This window comes from Bombina bombina, chromosome 1, assembly GCF_027579735.1.
Source record: "Bombina bombina isolate aBomBom1 chromosome 1, aBomBom1.pri, whole genome shotgun sequence".
Classification (NCBI taxonomy): Eukaryota; Metazoa; Chordata; class Amphibia; order Anura; family Bombinatoridae; genus Bombina; species Bombina bombina.
Window position 1 is genome coordinate 1,366,488,753 of NC_069499.1, and position 19,693 is coordinate 1,366,508,445.

General features: G+C 36.6%; 1 protein-coding gene across 1 annotated transcript in view; it reads right to left on the reverse strand.

Moving 5' to 3' along the window:
- CELF3 (CUGBP Elav-like family member 3) overlaps positions 1-14,177 on the reverse strand; it is a 107,415-nt gene extending 93,238 nt beyond the window's left edge. Inside the window, exons 1-2 of the mRNA XM_053695465.1 lie at positions 13,982-14,177; positions 7,253-7,335 (exon numbers count right to left, since the gene is read on the reverse strand). Of these exons, the coding sequence (XP_053551440.1) occupies positions 7,253-7,335; positions 13,982-14,126 (228 nt within the window). The 5' untranslated portion in view covers positions 14,127-14,177. The remainder of the gene's footprint in view (positions 1-7,252; positions 7,336-13,981) is intronic.
- Positions 14,178-19,693: the final 5,516 nt, after the last annotated feature.

The following is a 19,693-nucleotide window of genomic DNA, read 5'->3' on the forward strand; positions in this document are numbered from 1 at the left end:
ATAACAAAGGTCTGAAAAGTGCTACAACAAACTCTTTTGTTATACTTCCCTAATGTACAACAGAGTTGTGAAGCTCCCTATAACAGCTCAAGCTCTCCACCCCCAGAAACAGTCACTGAAACACACTGACAGATCATCAGATCAGATATTGTTGTAATTGTAAAGATTGTGTTTTCTATACCCAAAACACAAAAGCCCTCAAAATGTCAATTATTACCATTTCCAATATAAAGCTTTTCCATGTTCCTTCTACATTTTTTTACCCAACTGTGCAGCTTCAATATAAAAGAAAAAAACTTGTTTCTATGCTCAAGGAGACATGCCACTTTACAACCAACACATTGTGAGAGTTATCTGATAATTAACGACTGGTTGCGCACAAATATTAATTTCCTGTTGGTTTGCAAAATGGTATATCTTCATTTTAAAACCTGCAATTAACATCACTAGTAAAAAATAAAAATAAACCAGGTACCAGCACATATCCCTGGGGCATCCTGCTTGTCACTTTCCCTTGCTCTAAATGTACTTCACTAACTATAACACACTATGTTTCAGCCGCTGCATAATCCATTGATAATAATTGATTTTGCTAATATATATATATATATATATATATATATATATACATATATATATATATATATATATATATATATATATATATATATATATATACCTATAATACATCTATTTTTCCTAACTGTGATAAAATATATAGCATAGTTTTAAAAAAAAAAATGGAATCCAGCAAATGCATCCAATTTTAGTACACGCAAGTTCACTGTCATGAGACCAGAACATGGGTGGTAAACAAATGAGAATGTATGCATCTTATAGAAGGATTGCATAATCTACAACTGTAAAAAAATATATATATTTTAAAAAAAACACATTAGCACTTCATTTTAAATGTACAGTGAAATGTTTTCTTACAAATTTCAAAATTTGCTTCATTTTTTATCATGTGACAGCCAGCAGCCAATCACAGACTCATATATGTATACACTTTGAACTCTTGCACATGCTCAGTAGCAGCTGGTGCCTCAGAAAGTCTGCATATAAAAAGACAAAGCACAATTTTAAAATGGAAATACATTGGAAAGTCTCTTAAAACTCTATCTGAATGAAAGTTTAATTTTGACTGTAGTGTCCCTTTATTTATTTATTTATTTTTTAAAGAGCAAGTGTGAAGCAAAAATTATTTTAATTGCTTAGGATATTCATTGTAGTGCATTTCAGTCATATCGTTTACATGCATGTAAAGGTAATCTGTTCTTATTGGAAGATAATTTGCTCACTCGCCCCCCAGGTTAGTCTATCCTTAAATCATGGCATCATTAATAGTCATACTTCAGCTATGCAATATTTCTTTCTTTCAAGAACATATTTTTTACTGCTTATGACCTGTAATAACAAAAACTCTCTTGCATACCTATTTCTTGCATGTCTATTTTCTTTAACAATAACTAATGTGATCTTACATATCTATTTTCTTTAACAATAACTAATGTGATCTTACATATCTATTTTCTTTAACAATAACTAATTAAAGGAACTTTATACTCAAATGGTATTATGCATATGAAAGCGCATAATTTAAACATTCATCATCCTTGATTCTTTAAATTGGTTAATGGTGTCTAGACTGGTGTCAACACTGATCAAATTTTTTTCAACCAACCCTTAGCCTTACTAATGTGTCAACCCCTTACCATACTCATGTCTTCAGCCTATGTGCTGAAAAAATATCCACAAACAGAAAATATAATTTAAAAATTATACTATCATCATTCACATAAATTGAAACAAATTATCTGGTAGGTTACTTTTAAGGTGCTCTAGTCTTTAAAAAAGGACCCTAACACTCCAATCTTAGCACTAAAATGGGTAGGTGACCTTTTTTGGAAGCCTCTTTTTTTTAAAAAAATAAGCAGCTAAATATCCAAGTGGCTATCACATGATTACTATGGCACAAATTTGTGGGGGGATGGGTAATCCCTCTGTCATCCCTAAAACTACAAAGAGGGACAAGAGACCTCTCATATGAAAGAAGCAATTCCCCTGTTTCAAAAGAGTGTTTCTGTATCTGTCCAGCTGCCAAGTGATTGTCATAACAAAGACAAATATTTCTCAGCACTGCTCTTATTTTAGAGGTCTATAGACTCTAAGGAAGTCCTTTTCAACCCCCTTGCCATAGAAATGTGTAAAAAGACCCCTCTGTCAAAAGATTGTTGTTGAACCATTCACACTACATTCATGTAATTATAGCTGCCAAATAATCACTAATAAAGATTACCTATAAGCAATCACTAGCCTCAGATCCTGTTTGTTTGTTTATTTCCTAAAGCAAATTATTTTTATTTTTTTTGTGCAAATAAGTGGCCCTCATTTTTTTTTAATATATATATTTTTTTGGTGCAAGTGAGTTTAGGCAGGGTAGGGGCATATATACATTATATATGTGACATCTCTGTGAAATCAGATGTAGCATCTAGTATCTAATGTTTTTAAGGCTAGATATTTTATTCCTACTTTTTTCTGCTTAAAATAAAGATACTACAAGGTGACAAAATGTACTATATTTTTAATTATACAAAGATATATAATCATATAATTTGGGCTTTTGGGAAGCCGATCTAATTACACATTTGGAACCATAAAGAGTTTGTAATATTTAGAAAATAACTTATATGCTGGTGTTTAACATATACAGTAGAGAAAATTAACACACACAAAAAAAATCACTTTTCTTGCATTCTGTATAGAATCTTATTTTTTAAACATGCGTAATCTGCTAAAAATACACAACATATTATTTGAGTGGATAAAAATAAAATATAGAAAACGTACAAAAATTGAAGGTTTCATGCAATTAGTGCAAAAGGCCAACAATGGCTTCAGCCAGGTAAAGGGAATGGTACAGCAATTGAATGGTTAAAGGGAAACTGAACCCAAATTTTTTCTTTTGTGATTCAGATAGAGCATTCAATTTGAAGCAATTTACTAATTTACACCTATTATCAATTTTTCTTCGTTCTCTTGCTATCTTTATTTGAAAAAGAAGGCATCTAAGCTATTTTTTGTTCAGACCCTGGACAGCACTTGTTTATTGGTCGGTTAAATTAATCCACCAATCAGCAAGAACAACCCAGGATGTTCACCAAAAATGGTCCAGCATCTAATCTTACATTTTTGCTTTAAAAATAAAGATACCAAGAGAATGAAGAAATGTGATAATAGGAGTATATTAGAAAGTTGCTTCAAATTGCATGCTCTATCTGAATTCCGAAAGAAATATCACTAAATAAACTAAACTTTATTTTCTGTAAACACTAACACTTACTGTCTATCCTCCACCCGCACTCAGCTGCTGGAAAAAAAACAGTGTAACCAGGTTCTCTGTATACTAACTCTCAATATACCCTCAACACAACATAAGTAGAAGACTATACTGTATACTCTTGTCCAGTTCTAACTAATATCTCAGTAAGGTGGGGTACGCTTTAGGACTACAAACTTGTGGGACAGATACAATACAAAAACATACAGTACATTAAAACACGTTCTATTCCCCACACAACAATTAATAAATTTGTCACTTTAAATAATCACCAAATTCATTCTCTGAAATCTGTAACAAATAGATTTTTCTGGTAGGCTACTAACTTTTATATAAATTTGTCAATTCCTGCCTTCTGGTTCGTAATTAGATCTAAATCACTGTCGCATCAAGCTTTCTGCTTTACTCATCATATCTTTGTTTAAGGTATAGAATCACATGCAATATCTAGGTAGCTATTAACACACAATAGATGATCTGTCAAATGTTCCTATTAGCAGAATTTCCCTTAGATACGCCCACAAACTGCCAAAAAATTACCCTCAACCAACCAGACACGTCCATGATCCCACCCACTATAAACTTGTGACCCCCGCCCCTCTCAACATGACCCTGCCCATAACATGGCATTGGCTCCCCTCAACGTTCTGAACCCCTAATACCTAGCCACAAATGTTGGGAGGAATGTACTAGTCATTTTACTATCAGGTGCAATTTAAACACACACACTAGTGAATTAACAGTTTGGTGCCCAGAAGCACACACATAACAGTAACATAAACAGTGATTTAACCCCTCGGTTGGCTGTAACATAAGCAAGTGACAGAGATTGAACCCTTGATTGCCCAAAAACACACACAAAACAGTAACACACAACAGTGATTTAACCCCTCGGTTGGCTGTAACATATGCAAGTGACAGAGATTCAATCCATGATTGCCCAAAAACATAAACAAAACAGTAGCACACAACAGTGATTTAACCCCTCGGTCGGCTGTAACATATGCAAGTGACAGAGATTCAACCCATGATTGCCCAAAAACACACACAAAACAGTAACACACAACAGCGATTTAGCCCCTCGGTTGGCTGTAACATATGCAAATGATAGAGATTTAATCCATGATTGCCCAAAAACACACTTGCAGCTGTGACTCATGTTAAACGGAGTCTTTGTAAGCGCAACCATGACTTCAAGACATTTTACACCATTCTTAGTTCTCCCAACATTATGTGCCCAGGATAAACACATTTGTTTCATATTTAGAAGGCAGCAAAAATATCAAAAACCTAAGGAGCCAAAAGTAAAAATTCTAGAAGTTGTGGCTCCTGACTCCTAGAAATCCTGGCCAATATAGAAGCATAATCCAGATCCAAAGAATTTTCCATCATCATTTATGTTTGCACATCAACAAGATCTCAGAATTACCATTGCCCAAAAATGTTACTTATGATTCATCAGTCAGGCCAGATGTTCAGAATTACCCTTGATGTGAACAGGTTATGTAACTATACTGTGCAGCTGATTATATAATTGCTGTAGTACAGACATCCTGAAAACCTGGCATATTAGTGGGTGCATGCTCTACACTAGCCTGATTTTTCTTAAAGGGATATAAGTGCAGTAAGGAAATATACTTATATGTTAGATCATTTTATTATTGCTCTATTGCTCGTATATATTTGTGTGTTTAACCCCTGCAAAGGGATTAAACACACAGTTTACATCAGCTCCTGAGCAGCAATGCATTACTGGGAGCTAGCTGAACACATCTGGTAAGTCAACAACAAAATACAAAAGCATATAGTCACTGATAGCTAGCTCCCAGCAGTGGTCTATCTAAGTGATGCAAATGTAGTTTCGACTTTCCTATCTCTTTAATTGTACACTAAAGTCTTCTGTGTCATCATTTCATTATCTTATAAAACAAATATCTGACCCTCCCTTATTCCATGATTTGATAAAATTAAGACACTGATTCCCCTGCCATCTACCTAGAATCAAAAAGCAAAACATAATAGTGTACTAGTTAGGTTGACTCACAAATGCTTTATGAAACACGGACTCTTGGCTAGTTGGCTGAACCCATCATCAGCCACATCTCACTGTGGCTGGAAAATTATGGAGACATTATAACAGCTGTCACATTCATTTGTCATGTCTCCATACAACCAGGAGTCAAAGGATCCTCAACTCCCTCTAGTGTAACATATTTTAGTAGAGCAAGGGCCCAAAAAAGCTTTTAAAAAAAAAGCTGAATTGTACTGTCCACATGTCTCAAATCCCTAGATTCCTCTCATATATATTTGTTCTCCCCATATATCCCCAGTGTATCACCCCCTTCTTTCAACTCACTCTCTATAATGTCACTTCTGTCATGTCTTTGTCATTTGTTACACTTCTCCCCCACATCACTTAGCTATTTTTCTCATAGAATTACAACCATTCCTGTTTCCATGACAACACAATGCCTCCCTGTGAATGTCCTTTGGTGGGGGTAGCTAGGTTGCTCTACTCAGATTGGACTTCAAGGTTGCTAATATATAGACAAAGACAAGAAGTCTAAGGGCAGATCGACATTCAGTGTATAAGATGAACCTGTTTTGTGTTAAAGGCCAGCAGGAATATGCATAGCATCTCATATTCACCATAGCATTGCTAGTTCCTGAATCATTTCTCATAGTAACCTTGCTTTAGATAGAGACTTAGAATACAATTACATTAACTATTCCACTGCTTAGCCTTTTATATTAATTTCACCATACTAGATATTATCAAAACACTAATAAAGCAAATAAGAGCATATAACACCAATGATATCATACCTAATGCAAAGAAGAGCATTTAGCATGAACCCTAGCACGGATAAAAAACAAAGCAGAGCATTGCATGTTATCCATAGCTGCTAAAGCAAATCAGAGTATTATATATTTCCCACAACATTTCTAAAGACCTACATAGTGTTCCTCATCAATACCAGAGCTAAACAAACCACGTCACATAAATTGTATGCAGAATATCTGAAAATAACCTTGTAACGTAAAGAAACATACACAGCATTTCCTATTAATTGTGTAACTGTTTGAGACCTGCAACCTTTTCCTGTTAATAATATCACTGTTGTAAACAGAGGCAGAGCACCTTACAATAACTGTATTATTTCCATCAGAGCATCTTGCAGGCTTGCAGGACAATGTTCATATACCCACATAAAGTAATACCAGGCATCTTCTCAGGGGAAAATAATTCAGGTACCCAAATTTAGTCCCATTTCTCCCATACTTTGTCACCAATAAAAGGACACCTGTATAACTCCAAGTTCAGACCCACATGACCCATCTTTTCAGATTAGCTTGCACCACCTGATCAAATATGATCAATCACATATCCACCTCTCATGTTCATTAGAATTGTCTTTTCTTTTAAATGTTCCCACTTGGAATGTTCAAACCAATCTAACATCCCTAGATTAGATACACATGTCAATGGTAGTCTTCTGCTTCCTTTACATACAGGACTTTTCCATAAATATATACCACATCTGCTGGAAGGCTTTTTAATGACTCTACTATACTTTATACAAAGCAGAATATTTTAGGTAATTGCATGGCATAGGAGATGGAAGGAATTGAGAAAAAATAACAGGAGAAATATTCCCAGATGGTTGCTATCCATGGATCTGACACAGGTGTTTATACGCCGCAAGGGATGACACATTCCCACAGCACATCACTTCCATTATTAAGTGAGAACAATAGGAGACTATTTTTATACAGTTTCCAACAGGTTGAATAAAAAGTGTCCTACAGAGTTTATACCCAAACCCAAGCACACAGAGTATCTAACTTCTATTTTTTTGTTATAAAAAAAAAACTGTTTCCTGAAAATGAAGTGTAGAGAACACTTACCCCTGGAAGGGTCTTCTGTTCATGGAGAGCGCTTTGAGCTTTCAGTGCTGACTCCCGGGCACAGTATGTGAGGAACGCACATCCTACAAGAGAAAAGGTGAACAATCAGAGGAACTAAAAATTGTTTTTATATGTTTATTTGGTTATTAACACAACAAAGTTACAGGTATTTAAAAAGACAAAGTAATTTTATATATGCATAGTATATATTAGAAATTAAGCTCAGTACTGCAAACATTATCATACAAAATAAATGTCTTGAAAGCACTTAAAAGATTATTTTTGTTCGCAAATAGTAGATTATTTTACAGTCAAGATAATAATACATTTTAAAGCCTGTTGAATATGTTTATCATATGTCCTATGCAGGGGCCAATTAAGGGAAATAAAAATGAGCTGAACAAGCAATCACTTTGTAATATATTGCAGGATATGTGTTCTAAGATCTGCTAGATTCAGTCCAGCCATAATAATTAGAGTTCAATTTAAGGCAAACAGACAAAAATAAAAAAGTACATGAAAAATTGTTTGCATGCATAATTCAGTTTTAAAGTTAATGTCCCTTTAAAGGGACAGTGAACACCAGAATGTTTGTTGTTTAAAAAGATAGATAACCCCTTTATTACCCATTCCCCAGTTTTGCAAAACCAACACTGTTATATTAATACACTTTTTACTTCTGTGACTAACTTGTATCTAAGCATCTTCTGACCGCCCCTAATCACATGACTTTTAGTTATTATCTATTGACTTGCATTTTAGCCAATTAGTGCAGTATCTGCCACTAGCCACAGGCCTGATCACAATGCTATCTATATGGCCTACATGAGCTTGCTCTCCCCTGCTGTGAAAAGTAAATAAAATAGAGGCAGTCTTCAAGGGCTTAGAAATTATCATATGTGCCTTCCTAGGTTTGCTTTCAGCTAGAATACCAAGAGAACAAAGCAAAATTGCTGATAAAAGTAAATTGGAAAGTTGTTTAAAATTACATGCCATATTTGAAAAATTAAAGTTTTTTTTTTTTACTTGACTGTCCCTTTAAGTGTCACATTCATTTTCACTTGCTAGAAAACTAGCACTCAATGCCAAAACAAAGATTACACCTCACAACATGCTCTTTCACATATGAATCTATACAACAGGTATAGGATTGCACTGTAACACCTGCAGACTGAACTTCCTTGTTGATAGACACAAGATGGCCACAGTTCTGTTTCCATTCAAACGGTGCAAAGGCTATGACAGCTGATGAGATTTACCAGTCAGACAAAGACCACCTTTCTCCCACAGATTAGATGCACTTCTACTGAATGCAGCACCATCATTTTACACATAAATGTTCCTTAAGATTAGACCTTACACACACACACACACACACATATATATATATATATATATATATATATATATATATATATATATATATATATATATATATATATATATATATATATATATATATATATATATATATATATATATTGTTGCTGTGCATATGCTATTAAGGGACAGTAAAGTCCAAGTTAAACATTCATGATTCAGATAGGGCATGTCATTTTAAAAAACTTTCCTATTTACTTTTATCATCAAATTTGATTTTTTACTCTTGGTATTTTTTGTTAAATGGTAAAGAGTCAGCACTAATTGCCTGAAATGCCAGTCTGTCAAAAGATCTGAGATAAGGGGGCAGTCTGCAGAGGCTTAGATACAAGGTAATCACAGAGTTAAAGGGACACTGAAACCAAATATGCTCTTTTGTGATTCAGATAGAGCATGCAAATTTAAGCAACTTTCTAATTTACTCCTATTATCAATTTTTCTTTGTTCTCTTGCTTTCTTTATTTGAAAAAGAAGGCATCTAAGCTATTTTTTGGTTCAGACCATGGAAAGCACTTGTTTATTGGTGGGTGAATTTATCCACCAATCAGCAAGAACAACACAGTGTGTTCACCAAGAATGGGCCGGCATCTAAATTTACATTCTTGCATTTCAAATAAAGATATCAAGAGAATGAAGAGAATTTGATAATAGGAGTAAATTAGAAAGTTGCTTAAAATTGCATGCTCTATCTGAATCACAAAATAAAAAATTTGGGTTCAGTGTCCCTTTAAAAAGTATATTAATATAACAGTGTTGGTTATGCAAAACTGGTGAATGGTAAATAAAGGGATTATATATATATATATATATATATATATATATATATATATATATATATATATATATATATATATATATATATATATTGGTGTTTACTGTCCCTTTAACTTATTTTAACTCATATACCGGGCAGCGGTTCCTGTTATCTACTACTCCCACAGTTTCTATTCACATAATAATTCCCCAGGCTAGGCTTTCTTTTTCCTTATCTTTATCTTATTTTATTGTCTTCTGTCTAATTCTGTACACAGGCTGTCTCTTGTCATCTCATTGCCTGGAGCTGTAGAGGACACAAACATAATCTTTTGATGCTGGAGCTCAGAAATATCCCTATAGCACCTTTTTTTTCCTCTGCTATGTTTGACAGCTAGTTTCTCACTCCATTCACAAGAAGGTGAGGTCATGTTGTAAAGATAGCTTCACTCAGATTTCTGCCTAGCAAAACTGGAACCATCTCCCCTCACCCCAATTACAGAACTAGCAAGTTACGATGTCCTTTACAGGGTGAAAAAATATATGACTTGGTATTGGTATGTAAAATTCTATAGACCTTTCAACTCCACTGAAAGCTGTCCTGTGATTACTTCCTATAGTGGCACAAAAGCAAACCCTGAAACCTAGATTTTCAAAATGCTGAAAATTTGATTCTAAACCAGCTATTCGATTTACAACATTTTCAAGTTGCAGAATTTGCTTTTCGGCCTCTCTAGGGAGTGTGGATGAAGCACAATTTTACACAAATGCGAGAGGTGTTTAATGCAACTTTAATATGTTTGGCTATAAAATATTGTCAAATACTCATCTAATGTGTCTCACTGATATATTGGGATATTATTTATCAGAGGAAAACAAATAGGATGATGTTAAAAAAAAAAATAGATTCAATGTTGGTACTGCAGCGCCAGGTATTGGGCACACATCACACAGATAGGAAGGTAACCCGGCTGGTATTGTACTGGCATAATAGGAAAAATGAGTCCCTGTTTTGATGTAACTGACTTTAAAGGGATACTGAACCTCAATTTTTTATTTCATTATTCAGATAGAACTTTCCAAATTAAGGAACTTTCTAATTTACTCCCATTATCAAGTTTTAATTGTTCTCTTGCTATCTTTATTTGAAAAAGAAGGAATGTAAGCTTATGAGCCAGACCATTTTTGGTTCAGCACCCTGGATAGTGCTTGCTGATTGGTGGCTGCATTTAGCCACCAATCAGCAAGCCGAACCCAGGTGCTGAACCAAAAATGGGCCGGCTTGTAAGCTTACATTTTGTTTTTTCAAATAAAGATAACAAGAGATTGAAGAAAAAATGATAATAGGAGTAAATTAGAAAGTTGCTAAAATTGCATGCTCTATCTGAATCATGAAATAAAAAAATTGGGTTCAGTATCCCTTTAAGTTTGAAAGAAACAATTTTGAAATACATAGTAATGTCATCTTAGTGGTATCAAATGTAGTTCCTGGTGATTTGCACAATTATTTACACTAATATTCATGGTTAGTAGTTTAAAAAAGGTGACGAATTTAGACTTCTGATATAATCCATGCACGCCACAAGACGCCTGGCTATAGTTATATAAGTATAAAAATGCCTTCTCTACAAACCAGTATTATTTTTGGGGGTTAAAGGAAGAAACAAAGTATACTGTGATCTCAAAATGTATTGGATGCTTTAACATGAGCAAGTTTTATCCAGAGATTGTATAGATAAACTATTATTCCACTACAAAGACCAGCCCTACCTTCATTTTGACTTTTATTCTGAAACACTGTGAAATGATGATAGAATGTCACTTTGAGACTGGTTGTGCCTGATTGGTTGAGGTTCTCTACGTGGTCAACCATGCAATTGGTGACTGCCATCAGCTGTTGTAAGTTTGATGCGTCATGGGATGCAAGCATCATATGTGAGAATGCAATTGTGACACCCCATAAACTGCTCCTATAAAATAAAAAAACTTCCAGGAAGGCTCATCCACCCTGCTTCTATTACTAGAGGATGCAAGCAATATATTTTGTAGACAATAACACTTTATGTATTGGATCAGTACATTGTAGCCATCTCTAGCAGCCAATAGGTTAAAGGTGGGTTGACAGCTGGTAATTGCTCAATTTCTAGTTAACTATGCACCAGGGAAGCTCTATATTTGGCAAACTCCACTCTGAATGATACAGCTTGCACATACAGAAATCTTGGGATGGTTTTTGATTCTGTCAACATGCCTAAATCAGGGTACATTATAATGCTGCTTATGCCCATAATAGTTCACTTTTGGTGTGGAATAATGATCCCTTTTGAATTAGGCTTCAAAATGAAGTAAATTATGTAGAGTATGTCAGTCTCACTATAAATAGTTTTGTATTAGACGGTTGTGTATCTTGTCATATTGTTTTCTTTTTCTATGATTGAGTTCTGTTACTAACCATGTCTTATCATCTGGGCACATCTTTATGTCTACGCACTCTACAAATATACAGATGGTGTATTAACTTTAGTTTATTAATTTGATGTATTCTGATGTCCATCTGGGACTAGAAGGGCATATTACCTCACTACAGTAGTGAAGCAGTTGAAGGTAAACCAATCAAGCTCTTGGTTTAGCCTATTAAAAGAGAGTTCTTATAAAAGTGAGATTATGTGTGGATTAACATAAAGATGGCAGCTGCTAGTCCCTGTCTCAGATCTCATGGCATTTCTGCTGCCTCTCTTGGGAGTAGGACAAGCTCAGGAACAAGAACCACTGTTCTCACAATTTCTGAATACAATAGAGAAAAATCTGGGGCTGCTGTTCCTCGACTTTAGAATGTTACATATTTATCCACCTCTGCCATAGTCATATTTGCAGGAACATATCTGTATGCATAATTTGCATTTTACAATGTTATAATATACTGCTATACAATATAATACAATTATGATGAAATCTTCATAAAATATATACAAGTTATCTATTTAAAAATTAGAAAGAATAATATTATCATGAGTGATATATCTCAAGAAACTACCAGGCTATTATTAGTATATAATCTAGTGATATAATGAAACATTGTCTCAAAAAGTGTCAAAAAATGTAGCTCTTTGTCCAAAGTATACGAGTGTCATAATTTAACCATAGCTAATGAGCTTTCTATCTATTTATATAATGTGAGACCATACCATGAAATATATTAGCATGATGTGAGACCTGGAGCAATAAGCTTCAATCAAGTAATAAAAATGGACATCATGCCAAGAAAAAAAAAATCTATTAGTGTAAATAAAGAGTTTGCCATAGGGACCTTATATACTAGTGGTCTAAAAATAGAACTTGCCCCTAGGTATTTTGAATCAATTGATTTAACGTTAGATCTCTTGAAAACATAAAACACTGTGCCATAACAGGAGACCCTGTCACCAAAGAACAGAATCTAGATAAGTAAAAAGACCACTAGTGACACAATAGAAAAACCTAATCCAATAATATTGTAGTCTAGTTCAATAATGGTTAATATTGCCCTACATGATTTAGAATCTACTATTAAACATAACAAGTTTAAAGTATTTTTAGATATTGGAAGACTCTCCAACAATGAGCTTTGGATCTAGTGACACAATAGTGGACCCTGCTCCAAGGAGCTCATAGTGTAGTGCTATAAATAGAAAATATGACCTAATGACCTTAGAACCTACAAATAAATCATGCAAACTAGTGTGGTACTGACAATAAAGAATCACTATGAAACTTCAGGGCTCTCCATAAAGAAATAGGTGTGTGGCACTAATGGGTGGTCGGCCCTGTGCTTTTCCAGAGACAGAGGCCTATGACGTTGTAATAAGCAGAGCTGCTTGACATGAATGGAACATATATGTGTCCCCAAAACAATTACTGGTGCACCTCCCCCCACGTCAGCTTAACCACTGTTGGTTCATTAAGTGCTTCTTGATCTTTGCAAACCAGAACCCCCCTCCCCGCCATCTGTCACAGCCTTTTCCTCCCACATCTCCCATCACCCTTACAAAACCTAAATCTGCCAGCAGATCCAGTACAAATGGACCCCACCGAGATTAGATTCTGTACAGTACTCGCCTACCCAAAGATAACACAGTTCAATACGACTTATTTCGCACCATGTATTATCTCTGTAGCTTCCTTTCAAACCTTTTGTCTCTGTCTCCCCTCACACAATTCCCACTCTGTCATTTAGATCAACCTCTGTACCTTCGTGTTGCCTTTATTGGCCTCCTTTCAAGCTTCACCTCCCAGCCCCATCAGGGATTTCTCCACCGTTTCGTCCTTCATTCTCTCCTTTCTTTGTTACATTCGTTTTCCGTTCAGCGATTCCCCCATCCAAATAATTCCACTTACATTTATCTCTCGCTTGCTCCTTTGTATCTTCTATTATCTTACATACAGCTACTGATTGTGCATTAATTTGACACACACACAAACACACACATATATGTCAGACTTTATCCATTTGCCCACCGACCCTTCTAGTTTTCCTTGTTCACTTAATCCATTCACTTACCTAAGTACCCCTTATATTCTTCAATACACCCTCACCCCAAATATTCCAATTGGCCCTACCTTTATGCATTCCTGTAAATTTGTCTTTGATCACTGTAAGTTCATATATTTTCCCAAACTGCTCAAAGATTGGCTTGAGATCCTTCTCCTCCAGGTTTCTGGGAATCTGTCCAATAAAAAGTTTGATGGCATCGGCTTCCTTCATTGGGGCGAAGTGGGCACAGGGGAGGGGAACTCGTAAGGCACTTGAGCCAAAACAAACAGGCACCCACTACCCAACAGGAGATTGTGCCCAGAGTATGTCCTGTAGGCTTGGGGGGAGCTTCTCTTATTGTCCCCCAGTAGTGAGTATCCAGCCAGCTGTCACTCCGGTACCTATCAGGCCAGCCTGAAACGTCCAAGGTGTTCTCTTGCTAGGACTCCCCCTCTAGGAATGATGCAGTTAATTAGTGTATTGATCACACTGCTCTGAGATGTGGACTTCAATTCTCTTCTCTGGATTTTGTGAGATATTGATCCAGACCTCTCTCTCTGCCGCCCCCTCTGTATTCAGCGGCTCTGTAGGTTTGATGGCTTCTCCCTATAGTGGATGTTGAGGTCTGATTCAAAATCTTTTCTTTACCAACAACTCTCCCCTCCCCTCCCAGTACCAGGGTCCGCCCTTGCCTGACAAGGGATGATGTCAGAATGAGGGGCCGTGGATAAAGTACCTAACACGCCCACAAACGTACACCGTTACATTAGGTTGGGTAGTAAGTTGTCTTCCAGTGATAAGGAGCCGTATGCAGTGACCCCCACAGCAGAACGACCCAAAACTAATGAGAGCATATAAGGTGTATGTTTACCATAGGACTGGGTGCTCATTATTGAAAAGCCACATTCATTGGTACTTCAGCACCATATGCGTTACAATGCTGGGCAATTAGCAGAGCTTTACTGGGTAGAGTCACACGTCCTCAGATCATGTTATTGGTAAAGGCAAGGCAATGTATTAACCAAGATTGCTTTATTGATACAGTCTTACAAATGTCTTCTTATTTTATGGAACCATGTTTGTATTAAAAATGAAGGTTTCCAATAATGGATTCCTGATTTAGTTATTATTTTACCGATTAGGCAGTAGGATGCGAAGGGGTTAATTCTAATACTGGGCCAGTATGCACCTGCCGTGCCCCAAAGCTGAAGCAGTACCTCCGGTTTTCCTGACAGGTGGTGGCGGGGACTTGTCCCTGCTGTGCCGCTGACAATTTGCAGACGCTCCCTGTCTTGGCCATTGTTCTGCTGCTGCTCTCCGTGGTGCTGAAATTCTGGGGGGAGGGGGAGGATAGGTGTGCGAGAGAAGGAGAGCGCGGTGGAGGGGAAGTTTTAGGCTGGGTGTGTGAGAGGAGAGAGCGAAGTGGGAGCTGGATTTTAGAGCTGAGGCTCTGCGTGGAAGTGAATTCTAGGTGTGTGAAGGGAGAGTTAAGTGGGAGCTATTATGTGTGAGAGAAATCTGTAGAGAAACCTGGAGGATAGGTGTGTGAGTAGAGATTGGGATGTGATGGGGGAAAAGTTCACTTGGCAAAAGGGAAGCTAGGTGTGTGAGTGGAAAATGAGTTTAAGCTTATGAATAAAATGGAGTTAGATGCATTAGGGGACAGGTGGAAGTCTAGACGATAAGAGCTGCTGAGAGAAGTAAGCAGATGTAAACAGGAGACCAGAAGTGGGAGGTAGGGACAGGTGGGTCTGAAAAGAAAAAGAAACACTTCTGTGATATACAGAAGAGGGAAATGAAGAGGCAGCTGGAGGTTATATATGTGAGAGGAAAGATGCAAAGAAAAGCTGTGTGCATAAGGGAGACTAAAAAGAAGTTTTTTTGTGTGTAATGGTGAGGTAGAGCTGGGGAGTTGAGTGGAAATGTGAGGGGAAAATATGGAACTAGACGGTGAAAGGGGCTAAATGTATAGGTTTACTGAGAGAGCAATTCGTGTGAGACGAGAGTGGGAACCGAAGATAGACGAAGAAGCTAGCTGTGCAAGAAATGATGCATCTAAGAAAAAGTATTGTCTTGTATAGGATGAGGAACTGGAAAGTGGAACACGATTGAATATGGCTTGTAGTCTAATGTGGGTATGTAGTGGACAGGGGCTACAGGACAGTGGGGTCTGCATACATTCTTATTAATGCATGTGGCTGGCAAAGGAGGCAGCACTAATGGGACTGAGCTGAGGTCTGATCATGAACCCCAGTACTGTTCCTTTAATATACTTATAACATTTAAACCTCTACATTTCTGACTGTTTCTAAGCCACTAAAGACGGCCTCTTATCACATTCTTCTTTTATTAGCTTTTCACAAGCACCGCTAGTTAATGTTTGCCATATAGATAACAGTGTGCTCACACCCGTGGAATTGTGCAGGATACAGCACTAATTGGCTAAAATGCAAGCAAGTATATAATAAATAAATAGCCCTGAGATAGGTAGGCTCATATACTAATTTCTAAGTCATTGAAGGCCTCCTCTTATCTCAGTGCATTTTGACAGTTTTTCACAATTAGACACTGCAAGTTGATATGTGTTATATAGGTAACATTGTGCTCACTCCCATGGAGGTATTTATGAGTCAGCATTGATTGGCTAAGATGCATGTCTGTCAAAAGAACTGAGCTAAGGGAGCAGTCTGCAGAGGCTTAGATACAAGGTAATCACAGAGGTAAAACGTGTATATTAATATAACCATGTTGGCTGTGCAAAATTAAGGAATTAATAATAAAGGGATTATCTATTTTTTTAAAACAATAAACATTTTGGAATAGACTGCCCCTTTAAGAAAAACTTAGGTACAGTAGACTAGGTTTTGTAAAGACATGCAGGTGGCTAGATCTATAGGAGGGAAACAAAACATGCAAGGAAAGAGGATATAAAATGTGGAATCAGAGCTACGGGAACTGAATAGTGAGAATGTCTAAATTTGTGAGTGCACATCAGATGAAATAAAATTAAGGGAAAATGTTGTAACTATAGAGAGGAAAATAATAACTAGATGTTTGTGGTTTGGATAAATAACTGTAAAAGAGAACTGGGAAGAATTCTGTGATGATGAGGGGATTTGGGGCATAGATTTTAATGAGGAAAAGGCACAAGTAGCAGAGACGATGGTAGCTCAGTACACTGTCCTGAACTGTTTCTTTTTTCAGCTGCTATGTGTTGGAGTGAGAAAGTAACATGGTGTACTTGCATCTCTGATAGCAGATGTGTCAGAAAACTCTCTCCATGGTGCTGAATGTGTAATTCTCCTGCAAGAGGCATTTTACCAATTCCTGTTATCCTAAAGAGCTGGTTTATAAATTGTCAGGTAGCTCTACAGATATCAGAGAATCTGCTTCTTACAATAACATAGGAGTGGAGAGATATTCTTTAAAGTTTAGTAAACTTAAAGGTCTGTTGCAAGTGTGAATCCTCTATGTAAGAGTCAAACTGAATGTAAGTGCCTTGTAGATGAGTTTCTCAGTAAACAGTAGGCTTATCTTGGGGTAAGAACTTCTGGTATACCCCTATGTTGTGAACACTTTAAGAGATTGGGGTTAATTTATCAATGCGCCAACCTGTCCGCATTCATGTGTTAAATACGCTCGCTGTACATCGCTGATGCGAATCTCCATTTTACCTCCTTATTAAAAAAAAAAAAAAAAACTTGTCAAACTTACTCGCATCTAGTATGTTGTAAAGAGCATCGCACTGTTAATAAATATATTGCATCAATGGCGTGGATTTCACTATTTGTCAAGTAATCTACCCAGAATGGTGTATGATCCTCATCATATGTCCATCACATGACTTGTGTTTTCATACAGTTTTTACTCTTTACCCCATTTTATTTACAACATTTCTTTCTGCATCATGAATAAGAACATTTCTTTAATGTAATATTTAGTTGTATTATGTTTGAACAACATAACTTATCTAATATACATAATAAACAAATACAATGTTTCTTTAATAAATGGTTGAAAATTATTCAGTCCTACCCCATATCGACACAATACATACTTACCAAAGCATTTCACAGGTCTGAGTATTTTGAAAGCTAAAGGGACACTGAACCCAAATTTTTTCTTTCGTGATTCAGATAGAGCATGCAATTTTAAGCAACTTTCTAATTTACTCCTATTATCAATTTTTCTTTGTTCCCTTGCGATCTTTATTTGAAAAGGAAGGCATCTAAGCTTTTTTATTAGTTCAGAACTCTGGACGGCACTTTTTTATTGGTGGAATTTATCCACCAATCAGCAAGAACAACCCAGGTTGTTCACCAAAAATGGGCCGGCATTTAAACTTACATTCTTGCATTTCAAATAAAGATACCAAGAGAATGAAGAAAAATTGATATTAGGCGTAAATTAGAAAGTTGCTTAAAATGTCATGCTCTATCTGAATCACAAAAGAAAAAAAAATGGGTTCAGTGTCCCTTTAATGTTAAGGGAAATATTTCCAGTGATCTGGTATTAAAATACTAAGAAGGAACACTGGTGATAGTGTGGAGGTAGGGGTGTTGGTGGGACGTTTTTTCCCTTTTTTTTTTCTCCTCTCATTATCTTGGATTCTGTTTGTTTTTATAATTGAATACAGCATGAGAAACTGGAAACTACGTTGATCTATTCTATGAAATCCATATAAGGTCTTATTATCTAAAAGATCATTTACCTATGTTTTTTTTGTTTATATAATTTTTTTTTTTCCCAAAATGTTAAAAAATGTCAGGGTGATGTTATTACCGGTATTTCTTTATGCATTTGTTCAAATGTGTTCTGGATTCAATTGTAGCTGTTTCCTTTATGTATAAATTGCACTCTGCCGGGTATGGTGGAGACCTTGTATTCAGTATCACCCTGCCGATGATAAATAAATATATACAGGGAGTGCAGAATTATTAGGCAAATGAGTATTTTGACCACATCATCCTCTTTATGCATGTTGTCTTACTCCAAGCTGTATAGGCTCGAAAGCCTACTACAAATTAAGCATATTAGGTGATGTGCATCTCTGTAATGAGAAGGGGTGTGATCTAATGACATCAACACCCTATATCAGGTGTGCATAATTATTAGGCAACTTCCTTTCCTTTGGCAAAATGGGTCAAAAGAAGGACTTGACAGGCTCAGAAAAGTAAAAAATAGTGAGATATCTTGCAGAGGGATGCAGCACTCTTAAAATTGCAAAGCTTCTGAAGCGTGATCATCGAACAATCAAGCGTTTCATTTAAAATAGTCAACAGGGTCGCAAGAAGCGTGTGGAAAAACCAAGGCGCAAAATAACTGCCCATGAACTGAGAAAAGTCAAGCGTGCAGCTGCCAAGATGCCACTTGCCACCAGTTTGGCCATATTTCAGAGCTGCAACATCACTGGAGTGCCCAAAAGCACAAGGTGTGCAATACTCAGAGACATGGCCAAGGTAAGAAAGGCTGAAAGACGACCACCACTGATCAAGACACACAAGCTGAAACGTCAAGACTGGGCCAAGAAATATCTCAAGACTGATTTTTCTAAGGTTTTATGGACTGATGAAATGAGAGTGAGTCTTGATGGGCCAGATGGATGGGCCCGTGGCTGGATTGGTAAAGGGCAGAGAGCTCCAGTCCGACTCAGACGCCAGCAAGGTGGAGGTGGAGTACTGGTTTGGGCTGGTATCATCAAAGATGAGCTTGTGGGGCCTTTTCGGGTTGAGGATGGAGTCAAGCTCAACTCCTAGTCCTACTGCCAGTTTCTGGAAGACACCTTCTTCAAGCAGTGG